Source organism: Numida meleagris, chromosome 1 (genome assembly GCF_002078875.1).
Source record: "Numida meleagris isolate 19003 breed g44 Domestic line chromosome 1, NumMel1.0, whole genome shotgun sequence".
In the NCBI taxonomy this organism is placed as follows: Eukaryota; Metazoa; Chordata; class Aves; order Galliformes; family Numididae; genus Numida; species Numida meleagris.
In genome coordinates, this window is record NC_034409.1 from 6,199,147 (window position 1) to 6,223,437 (window position 24,291).

The 24,291-nt window shown below is 43.6% G+C and overlaps 1 protein-coding gene and 1 long non-coding RNA gene across 6 annotated transcripts in view; one reads left to right on the forward strand and one right to left on the reverse strand.

Moving 5' to 3' along the window:
* On the reverse strand, positions 1,479-13,411 carry LOC110392266. Of its 3 annotated transcripts, none has more exons than XR_002434281.1 (4): positions 11,892-13,239; positions 5,349-11,527; positions 4,591-4,827; positions 3,388-4,512 (listed from the first exon to the last, which is right to left on the reverse strand). It is a non-coding gene; the product is annotated as an uncharacterized LOC110392266 (long non-coding RNA). The 3 variants fall into 3 exon arrangements; XR_002434280.1 differs by having other exon boundaries at positions 3,397-4,512; positions 5,349-7,704; positions 8,292-13,411; XR_002434282.1 differs by lacking the exon at positions 3,388-4,512 and adding an exon at positions 1,479-1,944 and having other exon boundaries at positions 5,349-13,411.
* Positions 13,584-24,291, forward strand: part of PROSER2 (proline and serine rich 2) — a 30,370-nt gene continuing 19,662 nt past the window's right edge. For all 3 annotated transcript variants that reach the window (XM_021384375.1, XM_021384376.1, XM_021384377.1), the window contains exons 1-2: positions 13,584-13,746; positions 23,324-23,539. In XM_021384375.1, coding sequence (XP_021240050.1) covers positions 23,354-23,539 — 186 coding nt within the window. In that variant the 5' untranslated portion in view covers positions 13,584-13,746; positions 23,324-23,353. The remainder of the gene's footprint in view (positions 13,747-23,323; positions 23,540-24,291) is intronic.

The following is a 24,291-nucleotide window of genomic DNA, read 5'->3' on the forward strand; positions in this document are numbered from 1 at the left end:
CATCATTTGGAATTATACATAAGCTTCCCGTGGTTCTCCTAAGGCAGCCCAGCACAGGATTCAGCAGACTGAGTAAGAATTAGTTTTGTGATGGTTTGATGTAATCTCTTGTAGTTGTGGAGGAGAGAGCTTGAGAATGTGTGCTAGAAAGATGCAAAAAGCTGGACATATTTGACATTAAAAATGCATTAATGTCTCATTGGTAAAAGGCAGCGCCATAGTTTTTATGGATCAGCTCATGACTTATGAGCATTTGGACAGCAACACTGTGTCCTTCACAGAATTGCCTTTGGGTAAGCCCTGTCCTGTCACTCCTGTGTTGCAGGTGGGGAAATGGAGGCCAAATGTGTTCTGTCTGAGGTCTCACAGTGAGCCAGTGGCATTGTAACAATGACATCCTGAACGCCGACACCTGCTCCTTGCACTTCTTCAGCAGCAAAGGTTTCAGTAAGATCAGCAGAAATGCAGGGTGACCACGTGCCCTGAAGGCCTGCAAAGGCTTCTGAGCAGGAATTATGAGCTGCTGCATCAAAGGTCCCACGCGTGACATTTATTGGCTGTTTGATGAATGTTGGGGTAATTTTACTGTCAACAGCTTCTCATTAGGAGCCTGGCAGTGTTCTTTCTGACCATTATCTTGCTCAAAATTGTATCAGGTTGCTACAAAGAGCAGAGATGTTTTGTAAAGCCCATCTATCTCTGTAGCTATTAAACGTTCTAATAATTCTACATTAAAATAATTTTGTGGAAATGCTGGCTGCCTCCTCTAAACCATAAGGAGAATAGACAAGTGGTGAAACTTCTATGGGGACCTAAAGCCATAGGATAAAACTCATACTGCAATGAGGAGGATTCATTTCTCTTCATCTGGAGAGCATTGCACATAGATTATACTAATTCTGAATTTAGCCAGTAATGCATCCCCATCCTGTTCTATGCATTTTTAAAAAGAGACCCACAGAGAGTAAAAAGCATTGGAGCTATTCCTTTCTCACTCTCCATTGCATAATGAACTGCTTCCTGGCTGTTTGCTGTCAGTATTAGAGTTGTTTGGTTTGGGACAATCTTACAGCTTTTATAAAAAGAAAATAGTAGAAATGTACTTCTAGTACCACTGTGTATTTAAAAAGGGGAAAATCATTCATGAACCTTTGTTGTTGCCAGCTGTAGGAGTTTCCATTCTATGACTTTCAAAGTGTTAGTATTAAAAATGTGGATTCTGAAGTCATGATAATGGGAGCATCCCAGGGCTACTCTTTTTTTTTATTGATTATGGTTGTTAAAGAGAAAAAAATTGGAAAACAAAAGCAGATGATGAAATAACAAATGAAATGTCTACAACTAAAATTGAAGCCGTGGGTTTTGGAATAGTGATTCATGACTGCTAAGCGGGGCCAGCAGCATAGGTACCTGGATATTTTAACATAGTTTTGTCATAGCTACTTAGGAGAATAGATTCTAACTTTTCCCCCCTGGGTGTGACAGTGTTTTCAGGCTTTCTAAATTCAGAGTTTTGCTGCCTTGGAGTTAACTGAAAATAAAAAATATTCTCGTGGCCTAGGTCAGATCATAACCAAACTCTTTAAGCTTACTTCCTCAGCAGTGCAAGTTAGCCTGTTTGACTTAATACAGGCGTTGATCTCTCCTACCAGTTCTGCTGAAGCAAAGTCTCCCCTGGAGAAGGCAGAACAAGCATAGGGATGGCAAAATCTTAGACTATCTGCTACTTGGCTCATTAGAGCCATATGTCAGTGAGGCCTGATGTAATGGGTTATGTTTAAGGCAACGGAAGCTCCAGCCATAGTCTGCCTTCTGAAGGAGTTTTTAAGGACTAATTAACTGCAACAGGAGAATGCTGACATTCAGGCTGCCTCAGCTGCTGATGGCAGAGGAGGTGTTAGGTCTTCCAAAGTGGCGTTCAGGTTTTGTTCCAGACTCGTCCTCCTATAAACAATTACAGTGGATGAAATCATTTTTGAAACGATGAGTGATGTTTTCCCTGTCAGTTCTCCTCTCTTTACATCAAGGGTAATGTGCTCTATACCTGCTCCAGCCTTCCTCACTTCCGGGCCCAAAATCACGCTCACTAAGGACACTGAGTGATTCTTCCGGAAAGAAGCAATAAAGAATAAGGAAGACATATATGGAATGTGGGGGAAAGGAGAAAGCAAACAAACACATGAAGTCATTCTCCTAAAGTGGCCTTCAGTCTATATATGAATATTCTGATTCTTATGCCTGTTCAATGAAATTTACGTTTTATGCCATTAAAACTTTGTCATCTTCTCTCTCAGTACCTCACACGATTAAGTTAAAAACATTTTTGAATGACTGTGTATTTTCTTGCAATTCTTTATTTTGAGTCCTTAGAGCAAAGTTGAAACAGTTCTTCCATTTTTTTTCTCTCCCTTTTTGGCAGGGTAATTTCTTTGAATGAATGCTGAGGTTCTTAAATGCTGTGTTAATGACTAGGTGGATTTAACACCTCTGCTTCCTGGTGAGCACTATGTCACACGTAACCTCCGATGTACCTCCATAGTACCTTTCTTTTCTTGTCTCTGCTTCCCATTCCCAGGGTTTTCTTTTCATTGTTTTCTCTCAGCCCCCACAACTCTCTTCTTCCCACAGCCATCCTTCCTTCTAAACAAAGGTGCTCCCCACTACATTTCCCATTCAGTACTGCTTGTAACATTTTCCCTCCATGTCTGTGCATGCTATGTCCACATTGTAATGCCAGTGTTGGACTGGAAAATTGACTGAGCTTCCCCTTTTTTTTTACAGGGACCAGCAAGAATATTCACGCAAGGACAATCATCCCATTTGTTCATCAGCCTGAGGCTACTATTAATTATTGTTATTATAATATTATCATTGCAATAATCTACTTAATAAAGTAACTCTACCAACAGTTCAGGAATTGAAATTTTGATGTCTCCTCTTCCTGTTTGGCCTTGGAACTGTGGTCCAGAGCTGCCATCAGAAAGCTCTCCCTTTTGAGCTGGGGAAAAGCATTTGTGGCAGCGAGCGTAGACTTCTATCCTTTAACACAGATTGTTAAAAAAAGGCCTAAAGAACTCAGTGTGGTAAAACAGAAGCTGAGGAAGATCATAGCCCTCTTTGCGTGTTGTCTGTGACAGCCCTGCACACTTTTAGTGGTTTTTTTTTTCATGTGAGCATTTATTCAGAGTAGACAATCCAGTAACATTGCCTTGGACAGCTTGAAACCTTCCTGAGGCACTGGATGGCTGAAACACAACACCAATTTATTCAGCTACCCACTCCCAGCTACCAAAGGAGCAAAATCCAAAGAGTAAATTTAACACAGCAGAAGTCCTGGTGAACAGAAATTCAGCAGCAATTCATAGGCTTAAAAAAATCTTTAAATAGTTTTTTTAAAGTATAAAAAAAAAAAAGACCTTTCTGCCTTGTTCATCACTAGAATATTTAAATACATGTTTACAAGCCATTTGTTAGATAATTCTGAAACATAAACAAGAGGAAAAGCTCTGTGAAGTGCTGGACGAGAACCAAGAAAAAAGGGATTTGCTTCCTGGCTTACTCTCAAAACTGCAGTGTGACCTTGGGGAAGCTGATAGAGCAGAAGACAAATGTGACTGCCTAGCCCAACCTCTTAGTTACCATAGGTCACTACTTCCTGGCCTGCTTACCCCAAACTGGTATTTGATTGAACTGCAACCTCGGTTCAGCTAAGGAAATATCTAACATTGTGAAAAGAAAAAGAAAAAAAAAAAAAACAGAGAGAGAGAGGTTCCTTCAATTAACTGCAGATCTCAGAAATCTTTCTTGGCAGCTTTGTTTGCAGAAAATACTTGAAGTGATGGCACTGTATAGCAAACGGTCAGCAGAGGGCAATAACAGCTCACATCTTGCCATTCCCTGTTACTGCGCTACCGGTTCTGCTACTGCTGTGTTTCTGTTTGACTGCTCAAGGGGATAGAGGCCTTGGTTCAAGAACGCCCTAAGTCATGCAAGGGACAGGTGTAAATTCTCTTCTGTTCCACTTTCACTGCAGCCTCTGTCTTTGCTCCCTCACCATCACCTTGCAGGACCAGTTGTGATCCAATAATCAAGATGAGCTACTTGATACTGAATTCTTGGAAGACTTTTGGATGCAAGAGGGGACCTTGTCATGCTTTAAGAAATACACACGTGAGAAATGCAGGCATGTTTAGGGACCTGGGCCATTCAGCTGAGCACAGCTTCAGATGGCCTGATTGTCATATAGGGAGCTCTATTTTAGATCCAAATGAGGTTCTGCAGATTGGTAGGAGGTTCTGGAGGGAACAAGCGACTCGCAAAGACCTTCCAGAAGACTGGATCTGCAAGGCAGGGAGACGGGGAGTGCGGAGTGTGGCAATCATGCCTCAGATTTTCCATAATCAATAGCAATGCAGGCGATGGTTCTCCCAGCCAGATTTCAGCCAGGTTCTCCTTCTCACTTCTTAACAGCTGACCTAAGGGACACTGTCTTGGTGACTCACTTTCCCCTATCTGTAAAGGAAGTTACAAAGTTGTCTGTGACACGCTGAAAGCACTGAATGATAAAAACTAATCAACTATGCTACTCACAGCTCGGTGATGAACTAATACTCTTGTCACACCGCTGAGCCAGTCTGCAAGGCAGAGGTGAAAACTGCTGATGGTGTTACTCCAAAGGGACTGTAAATGCCAAGGCACAGCAGGAACTGGTGAGAAGTAAAAATATTCTCTCAAGTCTTCTCCCAGCAGGAACAATATTCCAATTGTAATGCAGACATCTTGCCAAGACGTTCCATCCCTCAGGGCAGGTGAACACTTTGCAAGAGTCTGCAATAGAAATCGTTAGACTATGGTAAATATTAAAGAATACAAATGCTATCTTTTTTCTGAACTTCAGTTTTAAGCATGGCTTCATGAAAAGTAAGAAAGCAGGATCACCATACTGACACCATTAATAATGCTTGGAATTTCTGGGAACACTGTTATCAGCCTGAATTAACAAGTCCTCCCTCAATTCCCACTCTGTAGGAAAAGGATGGGGAGCAATTACACTGTTCAAAGCCGCAGCACAGAGGGAAGCTGGTAACTGCTTCATGCACCAAAACTGTGAGTATACTGGGCCATGCTGAAACAGCAGAGGAATTCAAACAAACACCATTGAATGACCAGCTGCGGAATGCAGTGAACACAGCTAGGTCAACAAGCACACTGATAAGAGCAGAGGGCAACGAGTGGGGTCTAACCCAGGAGCCCATGGCAATAGGGTAGAGGTTACATCCGCTTTGTGCCAGGCAGCTTCTGGACAATTCTCACCAGCAGATAGAGTGGAAGATGTAATTGAGATGTACCTTTGTTGATTTTTTGCTGCCAAGACTCCACTCAGAGCGAAGTCATCTCTGCCAGTCATGACTCAATGCCCGTTCCACTTGACAACCTTTGGTCCTGCCGTACAGTTGTGCTCCTACGCAGCTGAGGCAGAGGTGATCTGTGCCCTCTCTCATTTCTGATTTTCCTCTGACTCAGTGTGGCATCGTAAGCTGGTTCAGACAGAAACTGTCTCAGACTGCAGCCATCTGCAACCGCAGAAATTGAGCCAAGGCCAGAAATAACGCTACAAGCAAGCAGTTAAAAGTATGAAACAACAACAACAAACTCAAATATTACATAAGTGAGATAAGCAGCTAGAATAACTAGACCTGGCAAGACCTGGCAAGCCAAAAATGTATTGAAGAAATATTTTTGCAGTGTTTCTCAAGATCTTTTCTTCAAGGGAGGCAAAATGTTGGGGTTATTTTGGGAAAAAGGTACTGAGCATCTGTTTGCAGCAGATTTCTTTTTGTTAAAATTTTCATCTTTTAGAGTTAAAAGTGTATGCAAACATTCCCATATGGATGAAAAATAACCACATTCATGCGGACAGAGGGTTCCTATTAAGGTGACGGTCGCACAGGGGATACAAAAATAGATGGTAATAGAAGTAGATGGATACCATTAAGGAATCAGGAGCTAATGAGACTCTCACGACTGATTCAAGGCTGCCTGGTGACAGCCCTTGCAGGTGGTGTCTCTCATAGCCATTAGTCAGATGTGCTGCCTCTGCGCAGCTCCTTCTGCAGGAAACTCCCTACAGAAGAGCTGGCAGGTATGTCCTTAAAGGCAAAGCAAGGGTAACAAGGGCCTTCCCTTGCTCCAGCTATTCCAGCTGCAACAACAGATTACAGAGACAGCTTGGAGCCCAGAAAAAAAAAGCAGTATGAGAAGAATCTGTGCACTGGCACAGGCAGGAACCAGTCAGCTCTGTAAAGGTACAGAAGATGGCTGTAAGCCAGCGTTGGTCCTGCTGGTCCTTGAGCTGATATTAGCTCCGACACTCGTGTGATCTTGAACGTTCGTGCCTGGAGGACAGACTTTTTACTGCATGAATTAAAATCCTGCCTTCAGCTACTCTCAGCAAGGTTAACGACTGTAATTTATTAAAAGGCCTGTAATAGTTTGTTAAATGATGTTGAAAAGGGAAGATTTGTGAAAACAAGTTACAAAGTGTCCAGACAAACAACAGGTTTGCTCTGTACTTCCTTTTAAATGGAACTGGTCGGCCATTGAATGTCACAACTTTGCCACCTCTTTTGGGCCAAGAACAATGCATAAACTACATACATGTGCATCTACAGCATATGTGCAGATGCTCCATCTCATACTGTTTGTTGATCCTCCAAGCGACACTGCGTGGTGGTTTTCTTCCTGTTATCTGCACTCCATGGACTTCACAAGAATGGCACACACAGCAGAGTATGCACAGAAAGCAATGAGTGAACTAGCTGCAATCTGCCCCTCTCTGCCATTTTCCTCCAGAAACGTGGTTTCACTGAAGAAGCATCCTTCTTTGTGAGAACCAGCAAAGTGTTCAGAGACGTTTCCTCCCAAGAGGCAGGGCTGGCAAGGGATTAGTGTACGGGTGACCTCACCTATTCTTTGTACTGATCTTATTCATTAAAGATTTTTAGAGCTATATAAAGAAAATATACAGGAAAAACTCTATATTCTAGACTGGAAATACTACTTTGGTATTTAGCACTTGCAAGAGATCCTTCATTGCTGACATGCAAGAAAACCTCCAGAATTCGGATGACTTTCTCTTGTTCCCAGGGTCACATTCTCTCAGTAGGCTATTGCCTACACTTGACATCTGGTGTCTGGAGTTTGGGTGCTTGGCCAAAAATGGAACCCAAACCCACAGCAAATTTACTAAGTTCCTCCTACAGTTCATAAAGAGAATGAAATGTTTCAAAAGAGTGATCTAAACCACCTGATATACTTGGAGTGTGCAGAGGTGCTTACCAGTAGCCAGCAGGGAAATGATGCCTCTGGTGACCTTGGGAGCTGGAGTCGGACACCTTATCCTGAGCATAGGGATATTTTAAAGGGCAGAACAAGGCTGCTGCTTTCCTCTTAAAACCTCCAAAAAGTGTAAAATACACTTTTGAAATGTTGTTTTGTGTTTCTTTATAGTGACTGGAAAGGACTTGAATGCTGCTCTCCTCTTGATATGCACTTTTTTTTTTAATCAAGATTGTCTCCCGTCCCATTTTAGAGGTACATGCGATGCAGTGTCATGACCTTAACAACTGAGCTGTTAGTGCAGGATCAGTCACAAATGGTAAAACCACCTCTCCCATCTGTCTTTGCACAGCATCAAGAGGAAGACTGGAAGGAAAAAAAAAACAAACAGTAACAAATGTGCTTTCTTTCCTCACTTTTAAGGACGAGATTCCTCTTTTATTGGGAGATCTCTCAGATTATTTACTATCAGAGTCAGATATCTTTAATGGTACCTTCTATTACCAAGAGAACAAATTATCCTGTAAAAAAGCCAGTTCTTTGCTCATTGCCACTGCCAGCTGCATGCAACTTCAAAATTACAAAGCACTCACTTAGATGAAGTGAATACTTCATTAAACAATTAAGCAATAAGGCAGAACAAAGGCTGTGGTTTCCAGGCCTTGATCTGTAATTGTATCCTACAGCATTAGGAGAACCAGTGCTCAAGCACAGTGTTGCAATTTAGGCTGGGATTATCCTCTAATAGCCTTGTCCCACGGTATTAGAGGATTGCCACAATAGGGAATTCTTTTATCCATTGATGGTAACATAAAATACATGATTCGTCCTTGAAGGTCTAGAGGTGATAAATTCCATTCCTCTTTCCTCCTTTCATCTTCTTTCTGTAACATCATGATTACAAGCTTTTATCTGTGCTTTCACTTTCTGAACCATGAAGGTTATCCACCAACCTGATTTCTGTAAAGGTGCAGTGCACTGAAGCCCAGTTCATAAGTAAATATCACCAAATCTCCCAAGCATGCTGTGGACTCTCTGAGCCTGAGTTACACTCAGGATAGAAAAGCTGTAAGTTGTCGTGTTGAACAAAGGTAAATTTGCACTGAAATTTTCTGTTCATCTCAGAGAGCGTGTGCAACTGGTGAACTTTCAGTTCAAACAGAGAAGAACCTACAGAGATAAGGCAGATGTGGGTTTAGACAACTGATAAGTAGCAACTGTGGGGATTGCAGAAGAAATATAGATGTCTAAAGTCCAGATATATTCTGCTACAGACATCTAAACTCTTTTCTTGAACAAGGCTTGATGTGGTTTCTAATGAAATTACCATGATTTGTTCCACTAACTTAAAGCTGACTCCGGGCAGAGCACACAGCCCTGCCTACCAAAAAGCCCAGACAGAATCCCTTTTCAGAACTGCTACAGAACATCCTGGATAACAACAGCAAGCCCTCTCCTCAAACATAAGGAATCCCTCCGTGCTGTCCTTGTCCACAAAGCATTCTGTTCTGCTGAAACAGAAAACAGAGCTTGAACACAAAATGCAACTCACTGTGTGACAGGACACTCTGTCCTTGGGAACTGGAATTAAGATCAGCCAGCCTCACGTTATGGGCCAGTGGAGGGCCATTAGCGAATTAACTTTCAGTCTGAACAGGAATCAAACCAGAAATCTAAGAAAATAAATACATTTTTTAAAGTATGTATTTTACGCTTTTTCCGAATAAATCATTTTATATGTTTCTTTAATTATACTCGCATTCCTCTCCTTTGGAAATAATATGATTAATATTTAATTCAGTGGCACATTTTTCTACGCTCCATAGGAATGCAAGTTGTATCCATTTTGAACTTGCTGACTCTGGAAAATAACCAGCTGTCTATACGCACCGGGATGTATGGGAGAACAATAATAAAATGTCAGAAAACACAATTTTTAAATAGCAGAAGTCAGAGACCAGCTGCTGGGTATACTTTTCTATAGCATTAATCCTTCAGGAAGCTGATAAAATTGGGCTACTTTGAAGTGCATATTGCAAAACCAGTAGAAGGCAGTCCCACTTGTATCTCAGCAAGCAAACCACGGGAAAACCAAAGTATTTGCTCAAGGAGTAAGATCTGCTGAAGAAAAAGATTAAGAACTAGATACAAGAAAGGATTTAGGTGCCTAAATTAGAAGTGCAGCTGAGTTACTGAATGTCAAAAGTATATCCCAGCTCCACTTGGATGGCACAGCTCACTGGGTAACTTCTTCCTCTGTAGACTTCTTCACATACTTGCAAGTCTTGTCTCACAAGTGAAGTTAAAAATTAAGTCCCACTTACTAGACAGCTCGCTAATGTGTCTATCAGATTGGGTTCAATGTATCTGGAGCAAGCAGCATGGAAGAGAAGCAAGAAGGAAATGGCTTGATGGACACAGAAGGCAGTCGAAAGGCAGAAAGGCAGTACAGGGAGTTCTGGAGACAGTGGGTCAAGAAGCAATGGGGTGGAGATGATGATGGAGGAGGCAGAAGGAATGGCTTGAGGACAGCGATACAGCCTCAGCAACAGGGGAAAGAGTTAAAGTACTAAAAAAGTGCTTCATCAATATTGGATAAATTGGATATATATTGTATCCAGTACCTAATAAATGCTGACTGCTCTCCACAGATCCAACCTTGGCCATTTTTTACAGCTAGTTATGGTATCTCAAGTGCTTGTCTAGTATGCATCAGTCTGGGAGACTCAGTTGCCCCTTAACCTTCAGACTGTTCAAACCCATCTCTCACTTTCCACTCTGATCTCCTGGGGAAGGAATGGAAGTTGTTCTTTGTAGCTCAGAGAAGAACAGGATTTCAGACCTTTCATCTTTAGAGAAAGTTAATGCTTTTAGTTCTTGCAGAGCCTGGATCATCATTTTTGGAATTCCACATTCCTGTTCCCATGGCAGAAGATCTGGTTTCTGAGTCTGCTATTTGTCTCTCTCAAACTGAAGTTTTTTTTTTCTCATGACACTCTAAACTAAATGCAAAATTATCTGGGTAAAAAAAAAAAAATAACCTCTCCTTCCTTCCTTAAAAAATGTTTGTTTTAATCTAGATCACTACCCAGACCTGACCAGCAGCATCACAAAAGCCACTGAACTGGCACATCTGAGGGAGGAGTGTCATCTGGGCTGGGATGTGAGTCTGTTGCTGAGTCACAGACAAATCCCAAAGTTGATCACTGGAAGTTTCTATCACTGTTTGGACTTAATCCTGGCAGCTAGAGACTGAAGAGTAAGGTGTGCTGGGGCACCAAGTCCTTCAGTACTGTTAGCTGGGAGTGCCTTGCCAAAAAAAGAACATGGAGGTTTGTGGGGAAAAGTTGTACAAATGAATCATGAATCATAAAGCATATCTCGTGTGGGATTACTGATTGTAAACATGAATTACAGTCAGTGTAAGCTAGCTGGTATTCGTAATGTTATGTTGTATGATAAGCCACAATCTTGTCTTGAGGTTTCTAATTGGCAATCTGTACAAATAACAAATCACAATACCACGTTTACCACAACAGAAAGTTAACTATAATGACCATAAAAGTAAATCAAAGTTCACTTTGGCTTAACCCAGTTTCTTTCGTGGTTATCTCATATGCCAGTACACATTTATTACCTATTTTCTCTGTTGTTTTACAGTCACAATGCAAATTACTAGCATTCCAAAACAGGAGTGTTTTTTACTTTATACACACTGCCTAGCACAAGGGGGTCCTGAATTTTAACTGTGGAGCTTTCTAAGTCCACTGAAATTCAAATAAATAACGAACACCTTTCCACCTTTTTACATTTTTTTTTCCTGACTGCTCAGTTCTACCAATTGCTTTATAAATCCAAATCACGTGTAGAGAAGAAAAGACCCAAGATGAAAAACTATTTGTGAAGAAGGTCCAAAACAGGTGAATAAGATCCTCTTTGACCACAGCTCCTCAGTACAGTGTGCCTGGTCTCAGCTATTTGCAGTAATAAATACAACAAAGCACATTCTGTGTGAGAAGAAAGTTGAATTTTGGGCTGTAACACAAGGAAAAGGTGTCCGACTGCCAGGAGGAGCTTTGCAAACATAGTCTCAATCCAGTGGCTCTGGTAACATTTCCAGACAGGCTGCAGAATGGGCTTCTCATACACAGGACTGTACTGATGTTGGGCATGCCATGTGCTGTTGATACTGGAATATGATAGAAAGGCACATAAAATACTGTCTTGCTTTATTGAGTAGCAACCTGAAATGTCAGTACCACATGCTAATTAATGATTAATGTTTTAGGAAGGAGATGCATACTTGAAATATTTTTAAACTGGTATAACGAGTTTTCATGCTGCAGAGGAGGGAAGTTCTCTATAATACACAGTAATAGGCTGTGTACTTGGAAATGTGTACCATAAATTTCCCCACCTTCAGGACAGAATGTGTCAACACACAGAATGAAGTTAGTGCCAAGATAAGTAGTCAATAATGCTGAAGAACGAGGAAAGAAGAAAAAAACATACAAATGATGATTAGAAGGACAAAAAAACTCTTTCAGACACACCTGGGGTAGGAAAATGTAGACAGCACATTTTCAATGTGAGACTAGATCTTCTATCATAACGTGCTGATGGAAAATCAAGAAATAAAGTGAATAACACTGTGGAAGTGACAGAGCACTGGGACTAGGTTCTTCCTCAAGGTGATGTACTCAGGAAGGAGAGCCTTAGCTCCAGCAGGGTGAGTTAGCATTTACTTGCACATAATGCTGTAAGAATAACACATTGATGTTATTATCTAACATCCCAAGTTGATGAATTGCAAAGCACTTTGCATCTGTTTAACAATGTACCCAAACAGGATATCAGTAAAGTACATGCTTGCGTTTAAGTATGTTCTCCAATTAAATGCATTTCCTCAAAAAGGATGTTTTCCTTTGCCAGTGTCTGTAGGCTGTACTTAGTAGACACCACTCCCAAGTCCCTCCTTGACAAAATGAAACACTCTCCTCTCCCATACTGTTGTGTAACACATGTTGCAGGTGATAGTCAAGGCATATAATCCTATACCAAGTTGCTGGCAGAACCAAGAATAAAAGAGCTGGGATTCATCTAACCTAAGGTTAGCAAGTTGTAAAGTCTCTCTGGTCAAGAGAGACACGTAGGACTTTGATCAAGCTTCACCACTGCAGCCATTGGAGATGTTTCCTCCCAATCATCTGTCCAGCTAGGTCAGTGGAGATACCCTATCTCTCTTAACTGTAGAAAGAGCAGTCTAGATTAGATAGCAACTCTAAAATAATCAACATGAAGCAGGGTAAATCTCTCTCTGGGATCCCATCCACCTGCTGTCCCCCAAGCACCACTCCTGAGGTCAGAGGAGGCTCCTTGCAGAGCTGCAGGCTGAGCATGGTCTCACCCAAGCCCTGCTGACCTAAATCTCACAGCTCCCTCATCCCACTTCTGACACTTACCACTTGGGTAGGGCCACATCTTTCTGAAATATCTCCTTCTTCCATGTGTTTAGGCACTTTCTGCTCGAGAAATAACTGCCACCACAGCATGGACAAGAAATAATGATTTCTGCAAGAGCTGTTCAAAGGCCCTTCCTAAAAACAGCCTGAAATTTTTACAGTGGCATGGGACGTAAATCAAATCATTAATCTGATGGCTGTCATAGCCTTGCACATACTTTCTATAAATAAACACCAGCCAGCACGATGATAAATTAGTAATAAAGAAGAGTAGATGGAACTTGTGATAGAGCTGCAATGGGCAGCACTGCTCAACACAGCATGCAGAACGTTTCAGGACGCTCAGAAAAGCGTGCAGCCAGAAGAGGCTGCTGATAATTTTTTACTGCTTTCACCTCTTTCACCCTTAACATTGCTCAGCAGAGGGACAGCCCCTGAGAACCGAGCTCCTTCCCCAGCGCAGCGTGAAAATTTGGAGCGAACCCTCCAGCAGATTGAAGAGAACACCACACAGCCCATGGCGGGGCGGGAATTCACCTCAGGGCTCCCGGGCGGCGCCGCCCTCACTCACCGCGGGCGGAGATGGCGGCACCCCCCGCCCTCCCTTCTCTCCCCCACAGACCCCCGCAGCCCGCCGCACTTGACCGCGAGGAGTGCCGGCAGGTCCCGGACAAAGACGGCCGTCCCGCCAGGGCGAGGCGGAGCCATGACGAAGCGCCGCTCCCAGACGGGACGAAGCGCTCCGCCCTGGCCCCGCGCGGCGCTGCCGCTTTAACCGCCCGCCGTGGGTGTTGGCCGGGTGCAGTGCGCATGAGTTCGGCTGCTCGGCGGAGCCCGCGTTGGGCTTGCACTACTTGGAGTGCTTGTTGCCCTTCGTCCTTTCAGCTTATCCCCTTGTTCTCTGCTATTCCTGTCAGGAGAGTCTGCGGATTTCTGCCAGCAGCCGGTGAGTCTTCCTCAGACAGCAATCCGGGTGCTCCTTATGAGGAGATTTTCCCTCCCTTACGTTTCTCCCGCTCTCCCAGGAGGAGCTGTGCTCAGGAGTTGCTCTCCCACCGCCCCCGAGGTGCGAGGAGCTCTGGGGCTCGGCGTCCCTGTGCCGCTCTGGGTCGTTCCTCAGGCGCTTGTCAGCGCGGGGTGGAAGTAATTCAGCTTTGGTCTCATTCCTCGTGAATGGGTGATTTCTTTTCTCATAAAGCACTGGGACGGCAGCTGTCCCCCTCGTGTTTTCGCCCCATTGTTTTCTAAACTTCCTCCAGGCAGCGTGGTGTGACGTACCGAAGCGCTGCCTGCTCTCCGGTTTCCAGCCGAGAAGTGGCATGTAACGTTATCGGCGCAGGCACAGGAGAGGTGCTGCTGGGCGGGATGTGGTTCAGAGTGCGGAGAACGGGAGAGAGAACTTTCAGCAGAACACTGCGCTACCATAGGCGAGGCTTAGCTTCCCATTACTGAGCTGTATTAAGGGGTCTTTTTCATGGAACGGCTTGTGCTGGAAGGGACGGAAAGCTCCTCCAGTTCCAGCCCTCTGCCGTGGGCTGGTTGTGCCCCAGCAGCTCAGGCTGCCCAGGGCCCCATCCAGCCTGGCCTTGAGCACCTCCAGGGATGGGGCATCCACAGCTTCTCTGGGCAGCCTGTGCCAGTGCCTCACCACCCTCTGAGTGAAGAATTTCTGCCTAATGTCTAACCTCTATCTCCTTTTTTTTTTTTTTTAAGCTTAAAGCCATTCCCCCTTGTCTTATCCCTACCAGACAGTGTAAAAAGTTGTTCCCTGTCCTGCTTACAAGCTCCTTTTTTCCCTTGGATTTTTCTTCCCTGTCGTATTCTGTTTAAAAAGCCACATGCAGCAGCAAACTGTCCCTGGCAACTTAAACTCTTTCCCTTTTTTTTTTTTTTTTTTTTTTTAATAAAAGATTTAATACCAGTACATTATTAAACTTCTGATGTGCTAACATCGATTGTTTGTTCAGGTTGGGTTTTAGGAAAAAATTCTTCTCTGAAGGAGTGGTGAGGCATTGGCACAGGCTGCCCAGGGTGGTGGTAAAGTCACAGTCCCCGGAGGTGGTTATGAAGCATGGAGATGTGGCACTGAGGGACGTGGTCAGTGGCCATGGTGGGGATGGGTGAATGGTTGAGCTAGATGATCCTAGTGGTCTTTTCCAGACTTAAAGATTCTGTGTGTGGTGTTATGGGCTGACTAAGAGTGATGGTAAAGAGCTGCTTTATTCCTTCTCACTGCTTCCTGTCTCTCCAGAATTTAGTTTTACCACTGGAAAAACTGTTGGCTTAAACAGCAGATTCTAGCTCAAAATATTTCCCCTACCCTCTGTCAGGTGCCTGTTCCGTCTGGAGAAGGTGTGAGACAGCTGGTGCTTCTGAAGGTTGTCAGCCTGGGTAGTTCGGGCGAGGTTTAGTATGTGTAAGAGAAACCACAGCCTTCCAAACACTCCAGATTTTCAGCGATTGAAGATCTTAAGGGCATGTTTCCTGAATAGCTTTTGGTAGGGTATGGCACCCAGAGGAGGTGGCTGAAAATCTGTTGCGTTTCATCCTGTATGTGAGCCTATACCCAAGAGATGATGCAGGCAAAAAATTTGGAGGGAGGCTGTCTTTTTTTATTATTATTATTGCAAGGATTCTAAACTATTACAGTGAAGTATCAGAAATGTAGTGATTGCTTTCTCTCCCCTTTCATTTCATGAAGGGAACAGAAGGAAAAACTTCCTTCTAAACCGAAGCATAAATCTTACAAGCTTTTGCAATTTCTGGCTTAGGCTAATACGAAGATATTATTTTCAGGCTTTTCTACAGATCCTTGGCTAATGCAGCATTGCAGGTGTACTTTGCTGTACAGCTACTGCTCTACAGAATAACAACTGTGGGCTTTTTCCTTCCTAATAATGATAATACATGTATGGGGGGGGGGGGGGGGGGGAGCTGGTGTTTAAACAGGAAAGAAAAACACTGATTACTCATAGTTTAAAGAAATTGAATAGATTTTTGCTGCGGTATCTTTCTCATTGTGGGTTTGCTTTGAGTTCTTACAACAGAGAGTGAATGAGTAATATCAAGTTTTCTGACTGGAAGTACAAATGAAGTCTGAAATGGGGAAGGAACAGGGAGATGCTATGTTAAATCTCTGTGCTTTGTGAACAGTGAAACTCTTCTCGATCATAGTTGCTTTTCCTTGCTTACGTGCATACCTGGGAGAGAAATATTAACCAAGAATGTTGGCAGAGGGGCTGGCTCCTTGAATATAGTAACAAACAGCGTAACTCCGTAGCAGCTGACAAGTCACAGACTGACTGACCACCTAAAATACGGGAGCGTGAAAGTAAGTGGCAATAAAAGTGGCTCTCAAAGCCAGCCAGACAGGCTCTGTCAAATTCTGTTGCCACATCCTTCCGCTTATTTAATTAGAAAATAGAAGCAAGTAATTTTAATTTCCAGTGTAGCCAACTGTTTAACTGTATTTACTGATCATTCCTGTACCAATGAATGTACAAGGCAAGAATTTACTGCTTTGTTTTGCCAGTGCTGTTTTCGGCTCAGCTCACCTTGGGCATATAGACCTTTATGCGCTTATGTAGGAATTAAATGACCATTAAATTAATTTCTTTTTTAAAGTATACATCTACTTTGTGCTTTCGATGTCTTCTGCCCTCTTCCTTGTACCATCGCAGCGGTCACCGACGAATGCAGGGAAGCAAGACAAAATCCCCTTGTGAGAGGTGACACAGAAGCGCTGGGGCTGAAAATTGTCCTGTCCTTATGTGTACTTTGTAAAGCAGGATTTGGTTCACCTTTGTGATGACTGTAGCAGTCATTACGTAATGCAGCCTTAAACCCTGGTGATGCTAGACCTGTAACAAGACAGAAGTTGACTAATTATAGTGGAGTCTGTGCCTAAAATTCTTGGTGTAGATTTCATGTTTCCCAAGTGCTGGCTGTCACAGCACCACCCTGATGTTGACTGAAGTAACTTTAAGAGAGCTGGATGCCTTCTTTGCTGCAGTTTGTACAAGAGCACTTGAAGTCAGGGGAGACCTGAGCCATCACCTTGAACCTGGAAGCCCAGCTCATACTGGACTGGACAGCCATGGGTATGGGATGTAGTTTTCCTGCTAAGCAGATACCGGTCATCAAATCACCACAGGCTACCAGTGAGAGCCTTATCCTTGTGTAAGATGTTAACCTAAAGAAAAGTAACTACCTGACACTGAGCAGAGTTTTATTTTTAGTTGCGACAAGGAGGGATTGGGAGTGCGTTAGGGATGTTTCTCTGGTAGTTTAACCCACAGTGTTATGCGCAAACCTTTCCCAGCGGTGCCGTAGCTGTAGGCAACGGGATGCAGCTGAAGTTGCTGTAATGAACCGGGAACACAGCTTACTTCCAAGGAGTGAGGCAGAGATGCATAAGGACCTGCTTTTTCCCACCGCCAGGTTCTGTCTTCAGGCTGGGTGAATGTATGTGGCACCGTCAAAGCCTGCAGTGGTGTTCCACCCTCTGTTTAGAAGAGGCAGCATTTCCCTGGCAGTGGAGGGAGAACGAGGAGTCAGGTAGTGACGGTTCTGCAAAAGGCTGCTTGTCGTGCTTTGGCTTACTTGTGTACAGCAGGTAACTAAATTCCAAAAGTATAGTGTCTCAGAAAGGCTGTTCTTGAATATCAAGAAAAACCAGTTAAGAATGAAGCATGATACTGAATCCTTCTTTCTGGTCTTTTGAGGTTTGGATTAGTGTGGTCAAAGGTGTGACCTGAAGTGTTGTTTCTGAGCAAAACGTGATTTGGAGAATTCAGTGTAACGACTGAATTATTGCTTAGAAGCTGATTAAAATGTTGCTTTGTGGTCATTTCCTTTCATTTAAAAGTGGATGGCTACGTTTATTTGAGCTGTAATTCTGTGAAACCTTTAGGTGTGCGATGAAGTGAAGGCAGCTGGATTCAAGTTCTGCTGAACTGGTGCCTTACCCATCTGGTTCTTTCAATACCTGTGTACACAGGGTTAATTATTTCGTTGTTGGCAGCTCTTGCAAATTCTAGTGCAAGTTGTATGAATGACATCCAGTGTGTTCCTTCAGGCTCCAGCTCCCAGATTTAGAGGACTGAGAGAATCTTTGTTTTTAGTTTAAAAGCCAACGGATTTTGTAGCTCTCAAGTCGGTGGAGAAAAGTTGGAGAGTTTGTTACGATTGTACCATAGAAACACAGAAAGTAGAAAGCTTAAAACCAAATATTTAATTGAAGTCTCTTGCATTCTGGGATCTCACGTGGCTGTTAGCACTGCGCTTACTGAAGTGGTAGATGTGTGTCTGTCCCAGGCTGCTGCACTGCTGTGAGAGCACCCAGAGCTCCCACTGTGCTGAACGTTGTTCAAACTTATTTGAATTCAACTCTGAAAATCTCAATCAGAATGTTCTGTGTCTACCTGTTGTTCAGAGGGCCGTTCTGTCATAGCTTGGGGTGGGGTGTTCTTTTTGTGTTGGTTTTTTTTTTTCTTTTTTTGTTGTCTTTAATGGTCAGTGTTTCTGTTTGGCCAAATGTGCAGTGATGACAGTCCTCTAAACAAGGGCAGGAAACGTTAGTGGACGTTAAGTAACGCTACCTCTGTTTTGGACGGCCAGAATTTTTCATGTGTAGACGAGACTGTGCACTGTAAGCATCTGTGCTTGTGATATGGAGAAGAAAATGGAGTTGAACTCTTGGCCAGTCTTGGTTGACCTCCATTCCTAAAAACTAATGTTGTTGGTTGTTACTCCAGCTTTCATAACTCTTTATGAGAATATTCTACAAACTTTCTGTTTGATTCCAGGGCTTGTCTCTGCTAGCAAACCTCAGGCTGTCCTGCATGCTCCTAGTTGGCCAACTTGCCCGTGGTGTTTGGCCTTTGTAGGCAGCACTGTCACTTGGTCTGCTCCCACACAGCTCCAGCTTACCGTATATCACAAGAGCAGGAACTAGCTTGCCTCTAAAGCTCAAGAATTTCCTCCATATTTCAGTCGGTGAAGGAGAATGCAGCTACTGAATAATCTGTTTGTAAGGAGGAAATATGTCCACCCTGCTGGATCAGCCAACTTGTCTGCAGCAGCAGTGGCACAGCAACGACGTGTCGTGGGCCAGTCTGTTTTGTTTAGCTGGGATCTTGTACGGCTGGTTCAGAGGTATGCTGCAGGAGCACTTAATGCAAGGAGATTTTCATCATGTTGTTAGACGCAGATGCCTGCCCTGTTTTTGAAAGTCCTTGACTGCGACGTGCAGGAGGCTGAATGAATTCCTGCTCTGTTTGCTTTGTTTTATCAGCACTCTTCCCTCAGCATCTGCTGCTAGCTGTTGTCAGGGGCTAATAGCGATGCAAGGTCTCTGGCCTGCTCCTGTACCATCATTTTTGTTGTACAGTGACTCTCTGAATGATCTCAGAGTACCTTCAGGTGTCTGTGTTTGTTTTTAAGGCAAACTCTCAACTCGAGCAGTGCCACTGGAAAGATGGCTGATAGCATACAGAGAGTTGAGCTTGTGCATTGGTGTGTATTTGTACAGCCAATGGATGAAACAAGCGTTCAGGTTCACTGCCCAGTTCTTCTGTCCCACTTGTTTGCCTGCAAAGTAGTTGCTGAAAACCAAGCACAGTGTTTGTGATGCTCAGAGTACAGCCTTGGCCTAGGGATCTAGCTTAGGAACTGTGCTCACAAAGTGTGCTCTGGAAATTCTATGTGTGGCGAAGAGAGGGAAAGACTGATATTGTGCCTTTTAAAAATGTATGATAACCTGCAAAAAAAAAAAGTTGACTCTACTTCCTTTAATTGTATTGTGCAGTAAATGGATGGTGCTGTCTGCTGGCTCTTGGCTGCTGGCTAACACAGCCCTTGTGTCTGGCTTCTTGGTGTCTTCCATTTCTGTGGAATTGATATTTTGTTTATTTAAGCTGGCCTTCACGCAGGATTATTGATACTGTTTTCTATCTCCTACTACAGAAACAGTCCCTCTAAATACAGGAATGGAACTTCAGTCAGAAGTAATCTTAGCAAAACTATATAATAATACAAAACTAAATTGTCTTTCTTCTTAAAGGACAGACAGCACCTTATCTCTGATGGCACTTTATTGCAGCCTCTGCACTATGTACCCCTGCCAAAGCAAAATTAAATCTTTGAAGGTAAAACTCAATATTTCAATTTCTTCCTCTTACCCTCTGCCAAATGTGCATATGTGAATTGTATTCTCGTGAAAGCCAGTTCCAGTGTGACCAAGAAGCAATCATTGTCACTGACAGAATCGCCGCTGCCCTGTGACGGCTGTTCTTTAATATCCTGTCACATTTCTGTACCCTCATGGTCTGATTATTTTTGATTTTTAATCCATAACTGTACGAGCACGTATTCCTCAAAAATAAAACATCCAAAAAAAAAAAACAAACCCAAAAGACGGTAACGTGCTGAACGGAGCAGGAGGCAGATCCTGTTGTGAGCAGGTTTCATTTGTAATGCATCTCTGAAGGTCAGGAGGAGCAGCCGTCTGTCGCCCTGCTGTTCTCGCTGCCGCTGCTGATGGTTACCTTATTTCTGAACCCTTACTGGTTACCTTGGCAATCCTACTGACATAGCCTGTGGGGTCTCCTTGAAATTCATTAGATCATTGGCTATTTCTGTCCCGGATCCGCAAAATGAAGAGGGGACATAAAAAGGGTGGAGAGTCCTCTGTGTTAGCTGTGGAAAGGAATTTGTTTGTAAAACATGCTGTGTGTTTTGCAGCAGCGCGCATCAGCTGTGGCTGCACTAGGCATTGCACAAATACGGGAGAGCAGCTTCTCCCTTGAAGCACAAAAACACAGCAGAGGGGAGAAGTAGTAATGTTTGTGAGCTGCTTATGACTTTAACGGCCTCTAATGTGTAAAAGATGGTGTGGAAGACAGAAGAAGGGAATTGTTTTTTCTCATCTCCCCCTTCCTGCAGGATCCCAGTCTGCTGCACCTCTCCCAGGCCTCCCTGAAATGTGTTGAACCTCCGAAGAAGGCATGGTTTACAGCACAGAGGCAGAAGCAATGCTGTCATGCTTGATCCTGTGTGGGAGGCTCTCCTAACCCGTTGCAGTCACTGCCTTTATTCATTGTTCAGGAGCCTTACAGGACATCAGAGCCCGAACTCCGGAATGAATAGCAGGACATTATTTATTGGTATTTAGAACTCATGGCTTTGATGGCTGTTACTGCTGAATCTGGGTATTCCTCTTGCACTGGCTGCAGCTTGCTGTGGGGCTTGGGCCTGGTGCTAAGATCCTTCTGTTGGAGGAAGCAGAACGGTGCTCCTGGGTACTCCCTTTTCCCACCAAGTTTTGGCTGGCTAGTTTCTTGGTAACGTGGATTCAAGCCTCATTAGATAGTCTTCGCATTTTAATCTCAGCTATGGTACCTACAGTATTCTGGGGCAGTGAGCTGTGACTTCTCCTTTGTAGTGTAGTCCATAAAAAGTTCGCCAAGTTTCAAGTGTAATTGAAGAAATCTATAATGCGTCCGTGAGAGACTGCTCAACTGGGGCATGCCCAGCTTACGCTGAGACACCTGGACAAAAATTGATGCTAGTTAGGAATACGACCCACCTTTGGTTGAATGTCAGGAGGACTGTGCACCTCTTAATAGTCCCTCCTTGGAAAAATAATCTTTCACCCACGCTTTACCTTCAAAGTTAGGAGATGATGTATCAAGTCACTGAGGGGTTTCTGAGAGTTTCAGGGGAGTCAAGTGCCTTCAGAAAACTACGTCTATATTTTGTGTGCTGCTCTTAGGCTTAAACTCCACTAAAAACCAACAGCCTTCTTCAGTGTGACTTCGTGGTATGTGGCAAGCAGGGTTACAGCAGATGCTGCAGTGTTCTCACGTGCACCTGTCTTGTGTGGTTCTTAAAATCACACCCGAGATCCTCAGTGGTAGCACTAGGAGACCATTATCTTGAGGATGCATTGTGACTATAGCTCACGTTATTAACAGAGGAAAGCTTTTTCCTCTGAAAAAGCAAGGTTAAATCTTTTTTTTTTTTTTTTTTAAATGAACGTCAGGTCTGACAGTTTTCAGATACTCACGTTGTGGAGATCCAGTGTTCTGTTTACTCTGCTTGTGCTTCCAAGAGTCGCTGGACCGCAGCCCAGCTCCATTGTGTGGGCGTCTTCCCACAGGACAGATGTTGGTGCCGCAGCACGGAGGAGGGAGTGCTCGTACATACCTCTGGTAATGCCATAGCCCTCTCCTGGGAGGAAACGATCAGCGAGATGGAATTGTTGCTCAGTCCTGGCAGATGTTATCTCACTGCTGTGAAACACTAATCAGCTTACCGGGAGGCTCTGGTTTCTCAGCTCGGAGCTGACAGCGGTAGGGAGGAAGGAGAAGCAAGCCAATTGAATTGGAAATGCGGGACTGACTTTGCTTCTCATGTCACCTCTTGAGCCATAATAAAGGGAGAAGCACTTGGGAAGCAGGACCGTCTCATTTCATTTGTGTGGTGTCAGGGTAATGCTATCTGCTTCCCAACTGGTGGCATGTAACGTGGTACCTCACAGCCAGCTGTTTTGAGGAATGCGTCACTGCTATTTGCAGTCAGCAGCAGGATGGCTGAGAAGATGGGCTGTTACAGCACGAGGCGCTGTGCTCCTCGCTGCAACGCAGTTTCTTCTTGCAAAGATGCTTCCCTGCAGGCCATTGAGATGAGCTAGTTTCTGCCTTCCTTCCTTCCCCGTTAGTGCAGAAGGGTGACGCACGTCTGTGTGATACATGGAAAATGAAGGAAGAAATTCTGCTGGAGTATTTTGTGATCCGATAATTCAGAGGCGTATTACAGAATAGAGCTCTAGGATGACTTGAACAAAGCTCTTGTTCTTTCAGTAAGTGCTGGTGCATGTCTGTTCCAGTAAGCATCTTCCAGCTGTGCGAGCGTTGTTTCTTCATGGCTAAGTGAAATAAAAGCTTTGTAAGCTTTAAAGTGCAGTCTTGCTGTATGATATGATGGTGCAAAAAGGGAACTGTGTTCTGTTCGTAGATCTTTAACCAGAAGTAGGCAACATAAAGCAGCTTGAGAAAACAGTTAAGTTCAGCAGTGTTGGAAAATGAACTGCGTTCTGTTTCTCTTATACAGATAAATACTGTCTGATAAATTGTTAGAAGCTTTTAAAAGTTGAAGACACTTGAGCTGGCTCTCTCTCTCTCAACCTATGGGGTTTTATTACCAGTGATGATGTGTCATAATAGAAAACAAAAGCTGAATCTGTAGGATGTATATTTACACAGGGTCTGTGCTTGTAAGAGTAGACATCTGGCTAGGAAGCACATGGGAAGGGATGCATCCTGCTCTGTCAGATTGTTAAATTCACTTTTTTAGAGTAAGACTTTTCCTAAAGCTGCCCGCAGATGTTAGGCATGTTCCAGAGCACTGAAGAGATGCCTTGTAATAACTTGTAGAGAATCTTTTTACTACTTATTTTCCCCTCCTTATATTTAAACCTGTATTTTTTTTTTAAAATAAAATATGCTGTTTTCTGCTTTCAGAAATGAATACAGCTAGCAACACTACGTAGCATGCTGATGGCATCCTGTGCTGCACTGGGATTGATAAATCCAGAGGGTGTGATGCCTAGAAATCTCCTGTCAGATTTTCCTGAAGTGACTCCTGAAACCTCTCCAAAGCGCACACTTGGGAGCATGGAGAAGGGTGGCGGTGTGGAGAATTGTGGTGACCAAGCTAGATGCAAAAATCTTGCCATGGTAAGTGCTTGCTGAGCCTTATGCTTAGTGATACAAGTTACGTGAGTAGCTCGGTTCATGGCACGGGATGATCGCTATTATTTTTTTTTTCAAAGCAATGATCTCTGCGAGTTCTAGTACCAAGTGGTGGGCTGTGGTCTCGGTTGTTAACGAGCTGGAAGACCAGAAGGGACTACTCTGATGTGGTAACAGCTTGTTATTCTGGTCTGATTGCCTCAGAAAGCCTGAAGACTGCTTTATTATTTTATTAGAGAACTGGGAATGGATTTAAGGAGCATGGATAAGTTGGTTCCGCTGTCTGCACGTAGCATGCAGTTCGTTGCCTCTCTACCCTCTCTTTCTGAAGTAGTTCATAAAGGAAGGTGAGGGTAGTGCTTGGTTCGATGTATTGTTTCTTGCTGAAGTTCTTTGTTGACAGTACTGAAGGAAGGTCTCAGTTTATTCCACCTTCATGTAATTAGATGAGTAACAAACACGTCACCATAAACAAAGCTGTCTTCGGATTAGCGAACATGAGTGTGTGGCCATTTAAATAGCATGTGAGTAACTGAGGGAGTAGGATGCACTTCTGCATTTTCTAATTAGCAGGATGATTCAGGCAGTGAACTCAGCAGGACAGTTTGTACTGTGACATGCTAAGCCTAGAAAGCAGGTACGGTTCCTTGTGCATTTTTTGGTTATCACAACCATTGGAAAAGCATCCATTTTTAATTGAGGAAAGAGTGCTCTGGTAAACGTGCTCTCCCTGAATG